General features: G+C 35.4%; 3 protein-coding genes across 3 annotated transcripts in view; 1 reads left to right on the top strand and 2 right to left on the bottom strand.

The window, feature by feature from the left end:
- Positions 1–568: 568 nt before the first annotated feature.
- On the bottom strand, positions 569–1,620 carry LOC108577384 (translation machinery-associated protein 16). Its single transcript, XM_017940529.1, has 5 exons — positions 1,543–1,620; positions 1,372–1,463; positions 1,141–1,281; positions 929–1,077; positions 569–864 (listed from the first exon to the last, which is right to left on the bottom strand). The coding sequence occupies exons 1-5, from the start codon at positions 1,543–1,545 to the stop codon at positions 569–571; spliced, it is 681 nt and encodes a 226-aa protein (XP_017796018.1). The 5' UTR covers positions 1,546–1,620.
- Positions 1,621–6,724: 5,104 nt separating this feature from the next.
- Positions 6,725–8,229, top strand: LOC108577373. Its single transcript, XM_017940516.1, has 5 exons — positions 6,725–7,012; positions 7,263–7,369; positions 7,445–7,543; positions 7,855–7,980; positions 8,064–8,229. Exons 1-5 carry the CDS (start codon positions 6,725–6,727, stop codon positions 8,191–8,193), a joined length of 750 nt encoding a protein of 249 aa, XP_017796005.1. The 3' UTR covers positions 8,194–8,229.
- A 278-nt stretch (positions 8,230–8,507) lies between these two features.
- Positions 8,508–17,476, bottom strand: part of LOC108578087 (glutamate receptor ionotropic, delta-2-like) — an 11,931-nt gene continuing 2,962 nt past the window's right edge. The window contains exons 4-11 of the mRNA XM_017941345.1: positions 17,459–17,476; positions 16,632–16,816; positions 13,665–14,054; positions 11,978–12,145; positions 11,264–11,490; positions 10,527–10,729; positions 10,195–10,460; positions 8,508–9,481 (exon numbers count right to left, since the gene is read on the bottom strand). The exon at positions 17,459–17,476 is cut by the window's right edge and continues 173 nt beyond it. Of these exons, the coding sequence (XP_017796834.1) occupies positions 8,899–9,481; positions 10,195–10,460; positions 10,527–10,729; positions 11,264–11,490; positions 11,978–12,145; positions 13,665–14,054; positions 16,632–16,816; positions 17,459–17,476 (2,040 nt within the window). The 3' untranslated portion in view covers positions 8,508–8,898. The remainder of the gene's footprint in view (positions 9,482–10,194; positions 10,461–10,526; positions 10,730–11,263; positions 11,491–11,977; positions 12,146–13,664; positions 14,055–16,631; positions 16,817–17,458) is intronic.

Genomic DNA, 17,476 nt, shown 5'->3' with positions numbered 1-17,476 from the left:
AACTGTTGCCACGAACACGGCTGCGTTCGTAACACACACTGGAACTTCATTCTTCTCTCAAACCATTCGATCAATTCGAAGTATGCGAGGAATTAAATAAAAAAGGATCCTTGGAAATTGCGTTACCTCTAATTACCGATAATTCGACGCTTTGAACTTTTTAAAAGAAGTACGAAACAGTACTTCGTGTCTCTTCTATTTATGAAATTAATCTGTTGCCATAATTACGCAACGGAGAAGCAACAAGAGAAACGAAACGAAGAAAGAGCGAGGAAACGCGAGAACGTAGCTTAGAGAATTCGTTGGTGTACACACACATGACTCGTTCACGTGTTCCAGTTTCGTTGAGTATTTCACAATCGAACTTTTTTTTTTCTGTCGCATTTTTACCTCCCCGTGGCACTCTTGTTCCCCGCGGGAGATGAGAGCGAATTAACGCAACACGCAGGATTTCGCAAGTGAAAAAGAACGAAGTCCTTAGCTTTCGTTTTTTCCTTTTTTTTTTTTGAGAGATTCTTCTAGATAAAAATTAAAAAGAAAGGTAGATGTAATAGGGAGAGATGTAGTTTTATTCTGAGTCCATGGAAGATTGTGCAGGCACATTGTCTTCAGTTGAATCAATTGATTCACTTATTGAATCGTTTTCAGGCCTAACTTCTTCGGAGGGGCTTTCTGATTTTTCAGAAACTTCTGGTTGCTCGTCCTTGTTTACGTGCTCCTTGGACTCTTTGTTCATTTTCTGTAGTGCCTGGTTTAAATGTTTCTTACCAAACCTTCTGAATTTAAAGTAAGGAAGGTAGTTTAATTCCCCATCCCAATTCTTTAGCACCATGCAATGATGTGCATCTAGAATATCAGGAATTTCTGGAAAACAAGTTTTGTAGGTTAGTATATAATGGGAAGGAACAGAATGTTTGTAATTGTTTACCTAGTCCACATGTATTGTACTCTTCAAGGTCTCTCTCCTTGGTCATCCTTATCACATCTTCCCTGCTGGCATGTTGTCTGATTCTTTTGCCACCGACAGATCTCTTGATATTAATCTGTTCCATCTCTTTGTCGTTCCTCGCTATGTACCTTTGAATTATACATAGAACTACAAGTAATCACAACTCTAACTTGCAGTTTTCTTTTACCTACACTTCTAACAAACGTGCAGTTAACTCTGGAGTGTAAGGACACACATCTGGAACCATGTGTTCACGAATCCACATCATTCTTTCTGCTACTAAAGTCTGTTTAATGAAACCATACGTCTTTGCCTTTTGTCTGTTTAATATTCTAGAACAGAACACATTTACTTCCTTCACAGGTGTTCAGAAGTGGACAGTGAATAGAAAAGTCGTGAAATTTAGTAATAATTTCACTTACTTTTTTGCCCTTTTTGCAATAGCAATAGATTTCCTGCTATTTGGATGCATAACCTTCTGCGCCTTTCGGTACTCCTTTCTCAACGCAGCAGACTGCAACAAGGAACATTATGCGCAATTATAGTTTAGAAAATCAGGTGTTTCGTTTAAATATGTATGGAAAAAGTCTCACCATGTTTGTGGTTTGTTGTTGCAATCGACGCGCTAACTCGTGAAGCTTCGACACAAACACTGTGTCTACTTAACCTATTTCTTAGCACGAAGAATCAGTGAAAACGTGGCGACACTTGCTTCCTTTTATTTGCGCGGGAAATACGTGTCGCATTGCGTGTAAAATTAGTGACAAATAAAGTTATATTAGTCAATTGTGTAAAGTTTACAAATTATTAAATGTATCTATTAAATTTAAGCAAACTGATTCAAGATTAACCTCCCCTTCCTCCTACTAACTTTGTCACGTCTGTTATTTAGGGAACATCATTTTCTTGTTGCTCCCAACGTTATTGATTTAGCGTAGAGTAAAATTACAATATTCGCAGTAGTTTTAGAATTAAACGTAATTGTGAAATTACGAATAAGAAAGTAACGTAATTGTTTATCACCAAATGATTCATCACATGCGCATGTTCTACTGTTGGCAAAAGATCGTAAACAGTTCTACCTAGTACACAATCCAACATACGTAGTCGTGCTCTCTACGAAGGATAACTCGTCGAGCTATTTAGCAATACAGAAATGAATAAAACCAGAAAAATAACGAGGGAAGACGAGGATAGCACCAGAGATCAGAGCTTTATCTAATATGTAAGGACACCTTTTCTTTGTTTTTAATTTTTTAGATAATTCCCAATGTGAAATTGATTGTACGGAGCTCTAAAATAAATCGAAAAATTAAAATAAAAAGTGTTAGGTTTATCCTGTACCTTGTCTGTGATTTTTATCCTATCCTATACTTTATTTGTATAATTATACAGATGCGTTTAATTCTCGTTCTAACTATTATTAATATTATATTATTTTATTTTATGCCCAGTCGATAATATTGTATGCGATACGAAAATGGTAAGGGGCACTCGGAGCCCTCTTGACCTCGACGGAGAAATGCGTTAGGTGTTGGGTCTATTCTGTACCTCGTCTGTGATTCGGAATTATCGAAACTTCGTCATTTTATTTTAATGTGTAGTAGGAAATTTGAATAGTAAATGTAGAGTTCTTTGATTAATTTGTGTGATTAATCTTTGTGTAATTCGTATTGGAAGATGATGTACCATCAGTAGTCGTGCTTGCCACCAAGTATAATTCGTCGTGGTATTTAGCAATACAGAAATGAAAAAGACAAGAAAAATAATGGGGGAAGACGAGGATAGCAACAGAGAAATGAGTTAGACCAGGAAAGAAATACGGGAAGACGAGGATAACATTAGAAGAACGGGTTAAATAAGGAAAGAAAAAGGGGTAGATAAGGATAGCATTAAACCAATGTGTTAGACAAGGAAAGATATATGGTTAGACAAGGACAGAAAAAATTTCAATTCGATACTAACGCCATCTCGCGTCTGGTGACGCGAAGTACGATTTCTTAATAGGAACACAGGATATAAACAGAGGTATTAGACAAGGAAAGCACTAGTGTGCGACAAGGACAGAGAGAGAACGCTTCCTATTGGCTGGCGGGCCGCCATGTCCACCGTCCAGAGCCTCCGCCACGTGGTCCGATGAAAAATCATTAATAACTCAATAATTACGATGATTTTGTGAACTTTTAGAATTGAAGAATGAAGAGTGGACCTTTAGCTACTTTCACATATAGTTTTTAGTGCAATATACCTTTTCAATAATTAGTTATTAATAATTTTAGGATAAGGAGAGAGAGAGAACGTTCCCTATTGGCTGGCGGGCCGCCATGTCCACCCTCCAGAGCCTCCGCCATGTGGTCCGATGAAAAATCATTAATAACTCAATAATTACGATGATTTTATGAACTTTTAGAATTGAAGAATGAAGAGTGGACCTTCAGCTACTTTCACACATAGTTTTTAGTGCAATAGACCCTTTCAATAATTAGTTATTAATAATTTTAGGAGAGGTTGTCAGGAACGATGCTTTTTACGTTTATATACGTTTACGGTTTATCAATAATTTTATAGCTTTTTACTAAATTCCCATGCAACTAATTAAACGCGTTTGAAAGGTGATTCCTTTGGCTATATTCTCATATAATTTTTACTAACATATTCGGTTTAGTTTAAGAGTTATTAAACATTCTTTGGGAGAGTATTACACCCGTCATATTTCAGCGTAATAGTTTTCTGTCATTTTCATTAATAACTCAATAATTAAGATGGTTTTGTGAACTTTTAGAATTGAGGAATGTAGCTTGAACCTTTAGCTATTTTCTTATATAGTTTTTAGTACCCTAAACCCTTTCAGTAATTAGTTATTAATAATTTTAGTACGTGATGTTGGGAACGATACCGCATACCGTCAAGTACCTTTACGGTTTATCAATAATTTCATAGCTTTTTACTAAATTCCCATGCAACTAACTATACGCGTTTGAAAGGTGACTCCTTTGGCTATATTCTCATGTAATTTTTATTAACATATTCAGTATAGTTTAAGAGTTATTAAACGTTATTTGGGAGAGTATTATACCGTCGTATTCAAGCGTAACACATTTTCGTTAGTTTCATGAACAAGCATGATTAATTGTGTACTTTTAAGCGTGTAGAATGTAGTACAGACCTTTTACTACATTCTGCAATAATTTTTGTACGTGTATCTGATGCAGTTTATTAGATATTAGCAATTATTTATAATAGTTGAGCTTACTCGGATACGACGAGCTGTGGACTCTCCCATATAATGTTTAATAACTCGTAAATTAGAGCAGCTATGTCAATGAAAGTTATAGGAGAAGCTAGCTAAAGAAACAGGCTTTCCAACGAATATCTTAAAGTGTATAAATTATGTGAGTAAAAGTGCGAAAGTAATGAAAAACCTTAAGACAGTGTTGTACTCTCTGGACTCTCCGCGAAAGAATTGTTAATAACTAATTATTACGAAGGTCTGGTACATTAAAATCTATATGAGAAAGTAGCTAAAGGAACGACCTTTCGAACGCATATACGTAAGTGCATCAATTCGTTGTACAAAGTTACAAAATTAATGAAAAATAAGACGAACGTGCGGTATCCCGTACTAAATTAACCGACAACCTGCACTAAAATTGTAATAACTAATTATTGAAAGGATCTACTGTATTAAAAACTATCTGTAAAAGTAGCTAAAGGTCTACACTACATTCTTCAATCCTAAAAGTTCACAAAACCATCTTAATTATTGAGTTATTAATGAAAATGACGGAAAACTATTACGCTGGAATATGACGGGTGTAATACTCTCCCAAAGAATGTTTAATAACTCTTAAACTAAACCGAATATGTTAATAAAAATTATATGAGAATATAGCCAAAGGAGTAACCTTTCAAACGCGTATTGTTAGTTGCATGGGAATTTAGTAAAAAGCTATGAAATTATTGAAAAACCGTAAACGTATATAAACGTAAAAAGCATCCTTCCTGACAACTTCTCCTAAAATTATTAATAACTAATTATTGAAAGGGTCTATTGCACTAAAAACTATATGTAAAAGTAGCTAAAGGTCCACGCTATATTCTTCAATCCTAAAATTTCACAAAACCTTCTTAATTATTGAGTTATTAATGAAAATGACGGAAAACTATTACGCTGGAATATGACGGGTGTAATACTCTCCCAAAGAATGTTTAATAACTCTTAAACTAAACCGAATATGTTAATAAAAATTATATGAGAATATAGCCAAAGGTGTCACCTTTCAAACGCGTATAGTTAGTTGCATGGGAATTTAGTAAAAAGCTATGAAATTATTGAAAAACCGTAAACGTATATAAACGTAAAAAGCATCGTTCCCGACAACCTCTCCTAAAATAATTAATAACTAATTATTGAAAGGGTCTATTGCATTAAAAACTATATGTGAAAGTAGCTAAAGGTCCACTCTTCATTCTTCAATTCTAAAAGTTCACAAAATCATCGTAATTATTGAGTTATTAATGATTTTTCATCGGACCACGTGGCGGTGGCTCTGGGGGGTGGAGCATGGCGGCCCGCCAGCCAATAGGAAGCGTTTTCTCTCTGTCCTTGTCGCACACTAGTGCTTTCCTTGTCTAATATCTCTACATGCTGTCTTCCTATTGAGAAATCGTAGTTCGCGTCACCAGACGCGAGATGGCGTTAGTTTTGCTTGTAAGTTTTTTGTCCTTGTCTAACCCTATACATTTCCTTGTCTAACTCATTACTCTAACGCTATCCCTCTTTGCCCCTATTTCTTTCCTTGTTTAACTCATTTTGGTAGTGCTATCCTTATCTACCGCTATTCGTGTCCTTGTCTCCCTTTGCTATTACTACTCTAGTCATGTTTATTATATTTAATTGATACTTACAACAAATTTTTAATTGCTTTAACATTGCTAATAATGTCAATAATAAAATACAGTTTAGAGCACATTTTAAAGTACGTCATTTATCGAATAAATAGTGTCCCGTGTTAAATAACAATTCAGATGGTAGTTTATAATTATATGTAAGGATTAAATAAAATTGTTGCATTCTTTATCTTAATAAATTGGCTTAATTTGTTAATATCATATTGGATAAACAATTGCATGCAGCTGGAATTTGAAAATTAATATTTATAATCAATTTTTCATTTCTTTAACATCATTTATCCCAAAGGAAATGGACGAGGTGTGAGAGGGAAGAATATATAGGCTGTGAAATTCTATAAAACAATACTGGTTTATTGTAACCTTCTATAAAATACATTTCACATATTTATACATTTATTTATCTTACAATATGATTTTTTACATCTGTCGACCTTACCATCTTTGATGGTTCGATTGTGTTCGCTTTATATCGTAAAGGGCATAACAAATCCTTCGAACTTTTTCACACGATCGTTATTTGAGAACGTTCGACAAAAAATACATTAAGTGGTTAGGTCTACACTTTAACCTTGTCGATGGTTAGACGTAGCAAGCACAATCGTGGCGACGTCTATTGGCGATAAAGTTAACGTCGCAATATGGTTTACCATAACGTTTTTAGGCTAATTAACTTCAAAATTTTTCTTCTGTTTTGCGTTGTCCCCAACATGTTTAGATAATCATTGAAATTACAACCCTATTTTACGAAGTTTTCTATTTGATAAATGCGTATTAACGAAATTTTACACGAGGACATTGTTACTTGTCAATCTAGTTCACATTTGTCGAAAAGTGACACGAAACTGAAGAAGACAGTTGATAATGGGAATGAAACTTTTCATCTGGTTATTGCTCCTTCTGTCTTTAACCTCAGATGGAACAAGTTTCGGTAGAAAAAGATCCGCGAAGTGTCGAAGGTACAACGCGAAAATTCTCGGCCAAAGTGATGAAAATTCGACGACCGATTACTATTACGATTGCGATCCAACGGAATTTGGAATAGTACAGAAAATTCCATACCTACGTTCTTATTCAGCATGCGACACCGTGGAAATCGATTTCTCATCAGCCTGCGTACGATGCGGAATGTGCCTTGCCATTGCTGCAGAGGTTAATTCATTCTCAATATTAATTTATATAATTTCCATGTAAACATGTTTCCACTGATTAATTCGAATGAATGTAGTGTTTTTGTCGTGAATAAAAACAGCGAAAAGTTAAAATCTGAAGTAGATAATCATCAATTATATAACGAGGAATTATGTGTAATGTATATAACATAATTACGTGTTCTTTACACGCGAAAGCAAGTTTATCGAGATACTGAACATCATTGACACGTTCAATTCATATTTCTTAGATAAATAAAACGTTGATAGATGTTCACGAAGTATTGCCCCATCCATGCTTGAACGAGACCGAAGTCGAGCTTCTTTTGAGGACTATTTGTGATCATTCTTTTCAATAGTAAACTCCCAGTAGATTAATTATGTAACCAGTGTAAAAGGAAAGACGCATTTTTCTGTTTCCTTTTTTCGACAGCTATGGTTTTCGAGAAATAGACGGAAGGAGGTTAATTTCTGACAGGTTACCAGGTTCAATTTTAGTGACCACATCTGCTGATGGACTTTGGGGAAAAAAGTAATTGAACATGAACGTTTAATCGAAATAACCGTTACGGTATACTATATACAGGGTGGCTCGTAAGTCGCTTTATCATTTAAAATTTGAATAAACTGTTCGTTCTTTAATTATTCGTACAAATTTTTTTACAGAATATGTTAATTATCTTATAGGTTACTTTGACGTGAATTTTTCCATGATAAATTTTCAAAATCTGAAATAAAACTTTTAAAATATAATAGAAAGGAAGTTATTCAATTTTTAAAAGTGATTTTTAAAGTGACTTATGGGCTATTCTGTATATTTTACTTTGTTTTTATTTTATTCAGATTGAGAGATCTTTGTCATTATTATCTGGACGAAATCGGAGAGGTGCAATTATACGGACAATGGAAACAATGGTGCAACGACGAAGACGGCGAAATATTCCCCGATTTATCTAACGTGATGTGTCGGTAATAAAAAAAAAAAAATGGCTTTAATTAGATGAAAAATATTAAATTGTAAATTTTCATTCTCATTTTGTTATACGTTTCAGAAGTGAACACGGGATATTACGAGATTGCAGAAGCATGATGGACATAAAAGAATACGAGTCGCCGTTTAAAACGTACAATGCAAAAATAAAAATTACCGCAACGTACGACAAGTATGGCAAACGTAATTAGGAAGGATACTTTTCTTTATATACAATCATGAAAATGACAACGATCGAATCACACAGTGAATAACTTTATTGCTTTTTACCTTTTCTATGTATCTTTTCATATTACAAAAAAATAGCAACAATTGAGATATATTCGTGAAATGTTTCTTTATACAACTAATTTATCTAACTGTAATACTGAAGAAGAAACAGTAATATAATAAATAACACAGGCTCTCTGATAGTATGTTCTACCGACGATAATTAAAAACTTATGCTAATTTCAACCATTACATGTCGAGATTATGCAGGACGTCTCGTTCAATTTTTTTTTTTACTCAGTTAATCTTATTCTCTTCTTCTTTGTACACTGTTTGCTCGAATTTCACAATAAATAATTGCCCGGACTTTGGACCAGCCGACTTGGAATATACCTAGGCGAACTTTCGTCCACAAATCTTTGGACCATCGTTTAAAAGACACTTTTTTAAAAACGTATTCATGAGCCTGAAAAGAAGCGAAAAGTCATGTAGAAATAAGCTGCGATCGTATCGTGACACTATAACGATTTCTCTGTTAATTTTACACAAACACTTTGCATCTATTACCGCCTGTATGTAAAAGTATTGTAGAAAATATTGTTAAATGAATTTTTCAATCACTATCGTCAACAAATATTCGTTATCTTATCTCTGTAACTCTAAAGTCTAATTTTCGTTCCATCAAATCATTGATGGAAAGGAAAGACCGTATTATCTCTAGGTTTAGGCTTCTTCCTCGACTGTTCGACGTTCCAGTTCACTCGCTTGAAATTACTGCGTCTTTTACAGTCGAAACATGCTCCTCGATCGATATCCTCCTCCGAGTGATTCTCCTCGTTTCTCTTTCTTATTGGCGAGCTTTCTTGCGTGGAAACCGACGAACCCGAGGCGAACAGCTCGTTGTTCTCCGTTTTTTTCTTCAGCCGCGTGTCGTGATTGCCGGAGAAATTATTTTGTCGCGTGTGACGAGGATGGAAATGGGGAAAATGATGGAACGAGGTGAAACGAGGCAAATGAGATGGCATCAGGTGACGTTGACGCATCCCTCGAATGATCGTTTCCTTCATCTGTCGCCTTTTGTTCCAAATCCTCTCGACGATCCATATAGAAATGGCCGACAGGCAACCAGCGATTAGGATGAAAAAGGCAGAGTAAACGTCTGCCAATCTGGCGCTGTGGAAAGTGGTCGGTGATTTGCATCGAGGCATCTCTGGTAGCATTCGTTCTGTTATCCTATTCAGAACTCCTCGTTCGCGTATCTTCAGTATACTGAAAAATATTTTGGAAATTTTTCAATAGGTTTTTTCAGACTAATTCAATTGAGTCGACGGGAAAATTTTCTTCGATTCACTTTTTCTTTTAAGTCTTTGACTGCTGGAAGCTTGAATGTGAAGTATAGCGTAATAACATTAGCACAACTAATCCTCGAAAAGGTGCAATTTTTTTTTTTTAAATTGGTTATTTAAATATGACTCATACTGCATATTACGCTAGCCTAATCATTTTTTTTGTTGAGTATTTCGTATCGTATGTTTGTAAAATAAATAATTTACGAATATGAATCTGAAAAGCGATGATAGTATCTATATAGCGTTCGATTATCCCGAGCGCCGATAGCAGTCAAAGCGTTAAATTAATTGCTTATCAAAGAAAGATCTCCCGAGGATTTCAATAAAACTTAAAAGGACGTATTTACTTTCTGTAAAATATTTCATTCCAACGAGTAATTTTGAAGAAAAAAATTAAATTATCTCTGCAGTAAAAATTATCTGCATATACGTTTTTTCCATTTGCAATTTTAAATAGTATAATTTCGATATAGTATAAAACGAGTAAAAAAACGGTTCACCCGGTTTGTCCTTTCTTAAAAAATTATAAAATTGCAAGTACTCTTTTGCATACATATTAAAGTATGAAAATGCACGTAAAATCTTCCGTACTTTTTCTCCGTCTCTTTCAAACATTCCACAAAACGGACATACTTCAAATTGATAATTTTCTTGTAAGGACAGGAATTCGCCATCGGCAGTGCGACCATTGTGAAAGTTTGCGAAAGCGGCAGCTCCTTCAAGGTGCATCGTTCCTGAATCAACGTCGATCTCAATGCACGTCTTGCAAGTGTGGCGCTCACGAAGAAACCGTAATGTCCCTGCACAGCCTTAGTGAGACCGGAAGTGGTGTCCAATCGAGACTCTCGGTTGTTGAACGCTCTTATGTACAATTCGCGTAGATTGCTGTCGTTCACGTTCTATAGAAACAAGATTTTTCTCTTAATTTTTTTCAATTAATGTTTTATCCGGCTGAATGAACTCACCCTAATGTATTCATCATCGGTTGTGCTGTATCCCAATTTAAAGTTATGAGATAGAATGTCGGTGATGGACTTGATACCGCTTGCCTGTACCGATAAGATCGAGGTAATGAACCCGGCGTAAGCGTTATACATTACCAATGCAAACATCAGGCTGAATAATAATACTGTTTTCCCCGATGGAGTGCGCGGTGTCCACGGTGAACCTGTGTGGAAGCATCGATCGTCCATTTTTAATCTAGATTTTACGTGTATAGGAACATTGTTCGGTCAAAAAAATTTTAGACAGCTTAATTAACTGCTATTGGCGCCTATTAGGCCTTTTGAAAATTTGTTTCGGCTATATGGTACAGCGTTGTGGTACACTTCCGTGTTAATTTAACCCTTTGAGGACGATAGACTCGTATAGGTGTTCACAAAACACTATGAACGCAATAAATTCATATTTTTAAGTAATAAAAATAATTAGAGCGATCGTGAACTCGTGTACGTATATTTGAGGAAAATGTAATTTTCAATTAAGTGTAACTTAAATGTCTTCCGTCGGCAAAGGGTTGATATTTAATTTGATCTTTTACAATACCATCCATCTTGATTTAAAGAAGCTCGTTTTTTCCTTAGGATAGTCCAAAAAAATATATGTGATTTTCAGATTTGTGCAATCTCAATTTTTCTGGCGAGCAGTGTATATTTCTGTTTGCAATAAATGATTTTTCAGGATGTTTAATGAATTATAGTACCTTGCATGCACATAATACTGATACACCAAAGCGCAGCCTCTCCGATTCCAACACGTTTCTCCTCGTCGTAATGTAGAACAGTCTGTGCTGCGTAAATGATCAATCCCATTGCGATCAGTATCATGAAATACGTAAAAGCGACACAACCCAACAGATAATTGTTAAACGGCTGTCGAAATATGTCTCTCATGGTCCCAGTTTCCAATGGATGGTAGTAAATGTTTCTCCTATATCCAAAAGTTGATCAAATAATATTCTTTTCCCAAAAGGAAACGGAGAAAAATTGAGAAATCTTGTCGAATGTTGTCTAATACACCGGGTGGTCCAAAAAGAAACGCACTTTTCAAAAAAATCATAAAAATTTGTTTGCTCAAAGCAATTTTTATAACTTAAAATGAAGTTTAAATTAATGGAAAAATTAGATTTTCAAAATTTCTCTCTAAATTAAAAAAAAAAATGGCCGTTCATTTAACGTCGAATCTTTGAATTCATCACGCAAACGAAATAATCACTGAAAAGTGACATAAAAGTAATTCTTCTCATAAAAATAATTCTGTGTTGCCTCGTGAAATAATTTTCATGGTGACCAAATTTCTCCTCCGCTAATCATCGAGTTACAAAGAAAGGTGCAGATCTTTCTGGACCACCTTGCATCACCACTGCACTTTTCAACGACCCTAAGTCGAGTAAATCTGGACAAAAATTCACTCTCACATATAACGAATCAGGGGATGACTGAACGACATTTCCGCCTGTCTCTCCTCGTTCACAGTAATGTAACCCAGTCCAATGTCCACAGCTCCGGTGACAACGTCTCCGAGAAGGTTGTTCCAAACTTTGTTATTCAGGGTACCAAGTTTCTCGTGCGGCACCAGTTCTATGCTACAAAATGATTCATCCGTGAGCTACACACGATTACGCAACGACGTGACGGTCGTACACATGCAGAGGAAAATTTGCAATAGCTGTTAATAAACAAACGTAAAAACATGGAACGTTTAGAGTGGAAAAGTATGGTAAACGACTCGCGGTGACTTTATAACGATGTCTAACATCACCAGATATCTGTTTACATTTCAGAAACAAGTTCTCCCACTTATCGTGCGTTTTTATTGAGAGACGAAGGGTGCTCTCGTGATCTTATCGCTGTTCTCCGTGTGATTTCGCGAATTCAGACCTTTGAATCGGAATCATTTTACACGATATTTCGACTTTTGAACTCGGGCCAGATAACGAAACACACGTATCACGATCTCGTGTTTAGGTATCGTCGGAATTGCGCAGATGTGTATTGTTTGAATACACTTTCTTTCGCAGAAATTATTACCTTATCGCGAGCTGTGAATGGAAGATAATGTACGTTGATCGTTCGATCAATTGTTACCTTTATTTTCAGAATAGGAAAATGTTGTTGTAGATTCGTCTCGGTAATGAGAAGTTATGCTAGGATTTAGGTATTTTTAGGGTTGATTTTTGATTGATCGATTTAGGGTTGTTACGGTGAAATGGAAATTTTGCTTAATTTGACAATTGGGAAATTTGATTTAATTCGATAATTGGAAAGTTTGTGAAATTTAAGGATTTACTTGAGAATAAGGACTCGCTTCAGATTAGATTGGAATTTGAAAGATTAGGAACATTTTAAAGTATGTACTTCGTATTTTGTATAGTGGTCATTGAACTTGTATCATAAAAGTTGCTATCTGATCGTGATAAAAATAAGGCACAGTAATCTGTTATATTTTGTTAAATGTAATAATAGAAAAAGAACACACCATGTGATATAGATCAGAGTTAACGAGATAATTGGTTAAACGAAACATGTCACCTTTAAACCAGATTTATGCAAGTTAATTTCTACGCTGCATTCTCAATATTATAATTAGATTAACTAGATTGATTCTAATTAATCTCACGATGTAGAACTATAATAACGTATGTGACATTAAATACCGCAAAAAGGTATTTTTTACACTCTGACTTTTGCAATTCTTATGAACAGTTTATTCTTAACAAAAAATAAAATTCACAGAATTCTTATCATTATTTTCATAAATATTTATTCCGAATTTACGTAAATTACGTAAATCATTTATCTTGAATAGAATAGACGGAAAAATGACAAATTGTAAAATTCAACTTTCTAAACGGACCGAAATTTATGCCCTGAAAATTGTGATAAAAATTCCTCATTCTTTTGAAAAAGAATCCTCAACCTTCGTCAATTACACGCTCAAACTGAATAAAACCCTCGAAAATTACAATAAAAATTCTCTATTGCTCCCAAAAGAAACATTACGCGAATCCAACCATCCTCCATAAATTCGCATCGTATAAATTCTTGGACCATTGAATTATCGTCGAAGCCATCAGAAATGAAAAGTTCCATCGGAATCAATACCTGGCATTCACGCAGCTCGTGACGAAGCTGGCGAAATCTAGGAGCGGCGTTATGTCGTTCGCCTCTTCTTCAGTGACGTCCATTTGTCCATCGATCGTCCCGTTCAACACACCGAAAACGATCGGTTGTCCTTTGAAGTCATTCCGCAGTTTCACGCTGATTGGACTATGTACCGACCAGGAACCTGGGTTCCACGAGCCAAGGAAACTCGTCACCATGCTGGTGTGGTCCGAGTATCGGATTTTGTACACGTGGACGAAGTGGAAGAGCACCGTTCTATTCTCAAGAATCGCATAATTCAGATTGATCGAGGCGTTCTCGTCGAATCGTTTGATCGGCGGCTCGAGGAATTCGAAATGTTCCCCGTATCGTTGCAACGATGAACAGGTCCTTGACAAACGTGGAAGAAATGACTTTCAGCGGAGATTTCACGGTAAATGGTATAGTCGATAGAAACGACATACACTACCGGCCAAAAGTTTCGAATCACCTGCCAATTTACATTAATACTGAATCCACTACTAATTCTTTATTGATTTGAGTAGCACTTTACCTCATTTCGACAGTTTCGAATCACCTGCCAATTTACATTAATACTGAATCCACTACTAATTCTTTATTGATTTGAATAGCACTTTACCTCATTTCGACTGACTTGAATGATAAAAAACTCGTTGGAAAATTATTATAAATGCTAACCTTTTTGGGGAATTTTTGTGCAAAATGCAATGCACAGTGATTCCAAACATTTGGCCGGTAGTGTATGTAGTCGAGGTCGTAAATTGAAGTATTAATTAGCGATACTGATTCACCTGTCGGCAGCCAGAATCCTACGTCATTTGTGAATTAACATTTAATATCTCTGTTTACGTACTTTTATTAACCCATTTGCATTCACGGGAAGACATTTTTTTTCATTAACGATGTCGTTCTTTTGACACTTTAAACGAGATATCTTATAGCCGTGCGTTTTTCATATTTACTTCTTAACCCCTTGTTCTATGGCAACTGTGCAGGCTCGTTGCGTAGATTTTGGTGTGAATGCAACAAAAATAGTTGCATCAACCAGAATAATTAACTTTAATTGTTACTTTCGTTTGAATTTACAAGACTGAAGATTGTTGAATGTGATTAATCCATAATGCACTAGTTTTTGTTACTTAATGCAGTACTAAACCGGTAAGTAGCTGAAGCTTGGGTACGTAAGCAGTAAAAGAAATCATATGTCAAGGGGTTAATGTCTCTCATTGGAATTTTCGATCGGGTAAAAGTAAAGGAAAAAATTGTTAATTTGCTACGCGTGGCATAGATAATCCTTTTGTATCCGCGGGCGAGATATCTCACACGGTGACTTTTACTCGGGCGTTTGCAAAGACACGCGAGATACGTGTCTCGTCCAAATTGTCAAATGGAAGTTATCAAGTCGCGAGATACTTTGTCTAAAGAATGGAATGGTTCAAAATTCAGAGATTTAAAAGTGTTGAGGCCAAAGTGTGAATTCACGAGTAATTTCAATCGCAAAGCAAGTTTCCACTTTTTCACCACATTTCAGTGAACACTCAAAGGGTGAAAGCGCGGCAAATCACCGAAATGGGAAAATTGACCTAAATTGACCTAAATTGACCTAAATTGACCTAAGCGAGATTCGAGCTTCTGATTACCCCGGGACTATTCTTTCAATGTCAGAACTTACGCATATACTTTGACTCATGACCGAGGTTACGACCTCGCTGCATCGTTTCCAGCGACTGTACGTATACATAAATGACAAAATTTGCAATGAATCACATTGAAAGCGTAGAAGTTGATCTGTCAAAGCGATATAATGGAAGTAAACGTATTCATGACGAATATCTTAATGCAATACCTAACAACGATGCATATTTTCACAGACGACGGAATAGCGTATTCTATGGAGTGTAATAGAATTTTCAATTAATTTTCATATTTCTAGATATGCATGAAGGATAAAGTTGAAGCACAACCAGGAAAAATGTAAAGGTTCATTATTTAGATACCGCTGAATAAAATTCTATGCAGTAATTGACAGTGCACGGATTGTTTTTCGTGGATGGTTGCGGGTGATATTTACATATGCATTTACTTCAAATGTTAAGGTTCATTTTTCAACTGAACAGAATTATACATGTATGTAAATAAATGCAGAAATGTTATGTTCATTAAAAATGAATAATTCGTGACAGATATATCGTATGGTATTGTCAAATGATATTTATCTCAGCTGCATTAAAATATAAAAGTTCATGCTCGTAGGCGATCGAGTGTAAACATTGTAATTAATTAATACTCGATCGAAAGATCAAGGATCAAGTAGAAATCCGACACGATCTCAAAGATTCTATTACCCTTGACAATCACTTTTCACCTTCGCTATCTTTCGTACACCTTGAATTTAAAAAGAAAAAACCTGCCATTACCTCGGGAGGATAATTTATTCAAATTCTATGAACGATCAAACTTCCAGTTTCGCGTGTAATAAAATAAACTGTTAACGTGCTGTTTGAATAATATACCATTCACTTTTAAAAGTGTCTTCGATCCAAAAAAATAAATAAAGAAATTAAATTTTTTTCGAAATATTTAATACGCCACAGAAATGAAGTTCTAATATTAATCTAATTCTGACCTAAGTTTTCTAATTCGAAATCTAAATTTCTTAAATTACCACTCTTATTTTTCTTTCATTTTCCTTTTCAATTTTCAAAGTGACCAATCGACAGAGTTCGTCCATTCAAATTTTCTCTTTCAGTTCTTTTTACTTTCAAGAGTCTGTTATGTTTTTCTCGAAATATCGCGAAGCTTCGAGCGCGAGAATTCTTCGAGCGCGAGAATTCATTTGCACGCACGTTGTTTGCCACGTTGTGTGTAAAATCGATCGATAATCGATCACCGAGAGACACACGTTTTTTCTTCTTTTTTTTTCATTGTTCAGCAAGAGTAACCTACCTGTTCCAGTACACACGTGACAATTTCTGGATGGCGGCGTACGACAAGGATGGCGTCGCGACGATCACGTCGCTATCGATGCCTATGTGCAGATGTCGAAGCACGGTGTCGATAGTTGCGTCCGTATTTCTCGTGGTTATCATGAGCCAAGACACGTAGTAATTAAATAAAAACTTCTGTGAAGCCTGTAATTCAACGATATGTATATTATCCTCTATTATGTTAAAAAATAGTACATGAATTCTCTATATAAATGGTGCATTCGAGCATGAAAAGTAATGAGACATCTCGCGTGACGTTAACGAGCTTGATACTTGCAATTACGTTATATCATATCTGATTGATTTGGTCATAATGCATTTAGTAATTAGCATCGATATAAACATCAGAATAAACGGTACGAATCGTACGATATTAGATAGATCGAGTAAACTGAAGAATATTTATAAAAGTTCAACGATATTCAGCATGAAGTTGCAGAAAATTCTTTATAGAAACATATTCGAATTGCAAATCGACAGTTTTTCCAATTCTGCTCCGACACTTAACTTCATTTTTTCACGAATTTAATTGGATCGTTTGATTAAGCTACTTCGAACAACGAACAACACGTAGTTCGGAATTGTAAATCGACAGTTTCCAATTTTGGTTCGATTATTTTATCCTTTTCCTCCCGAATTTCATTCGACTGTTTGACCAAAGTACTTCAAACAATGAACCATAGTTTGGAATTGTAAATCGACAATTTTCATTTCTATTCGACCTTTCTTTCCTCGCAAATTTCATTCGATAGTTCGAACAGCGAAGAATCTTTGAAGCATTTTCACGCGTGTTTCTCTCACCAC

This window comes from Habropoda laboriosa, unplaced genomic scaffold, assembly GCF_001263275.1.
Source record: "Habropoda laboriosa isolate 0110345459 unplaced genomic scaffold, ASM126327v1 scaffold5, whole genome shotgun sequence".
Lineage (NCBI taxonomy): Eukaryota > Metazoa > Arthropoda > Insecta > Hymenoptera > Apidae > Habropoda > Habropoda laboriosa.
The sequence above is the reverse complement of the archived record's forward strand: the minus strand, read 5'-3'. Positions and strand labels throughout refer to the sequence as shown.

Coding starts and splice junctions, on each gene's coding strand:
- LOC108577384 (XM_017940529.1), bottom strand. Junction 1,282..1,371: donor ATTGCAAAAAGGGCAAAAAA/GTAAGTGAAATT, acceptor GTTCTGTTCTAG/AATATTAAACAGACAAAAGG. Junction 865..928: donor GTACAATACATGTGGACTAG/GTAAACAATTAC, acceptor CTTGTTTTCCAG/AAATTCCTGATATTCTAGAT.
- LOC108577373 (XM_017940516.1), top strand. CDS start 6,725: ATGGGAATGAAACTTTTCATCTGGTTATTGCTCCTTCTGTCTTTAACC. Junction 7,370..7,444: donor TGTGATCATTCTTTTCAATA/GTAAACTCCCAG, acceptor TTTTTTCGACAG/CTATGGTTTTCGAGAAATAG. Junction 7,981..8,063: donor TTATCTAACGTGATGTGTCG/GTAATAAAAAAA, acceptor TATACGTTTCAG/AAGTGAACACGGGATATTAC.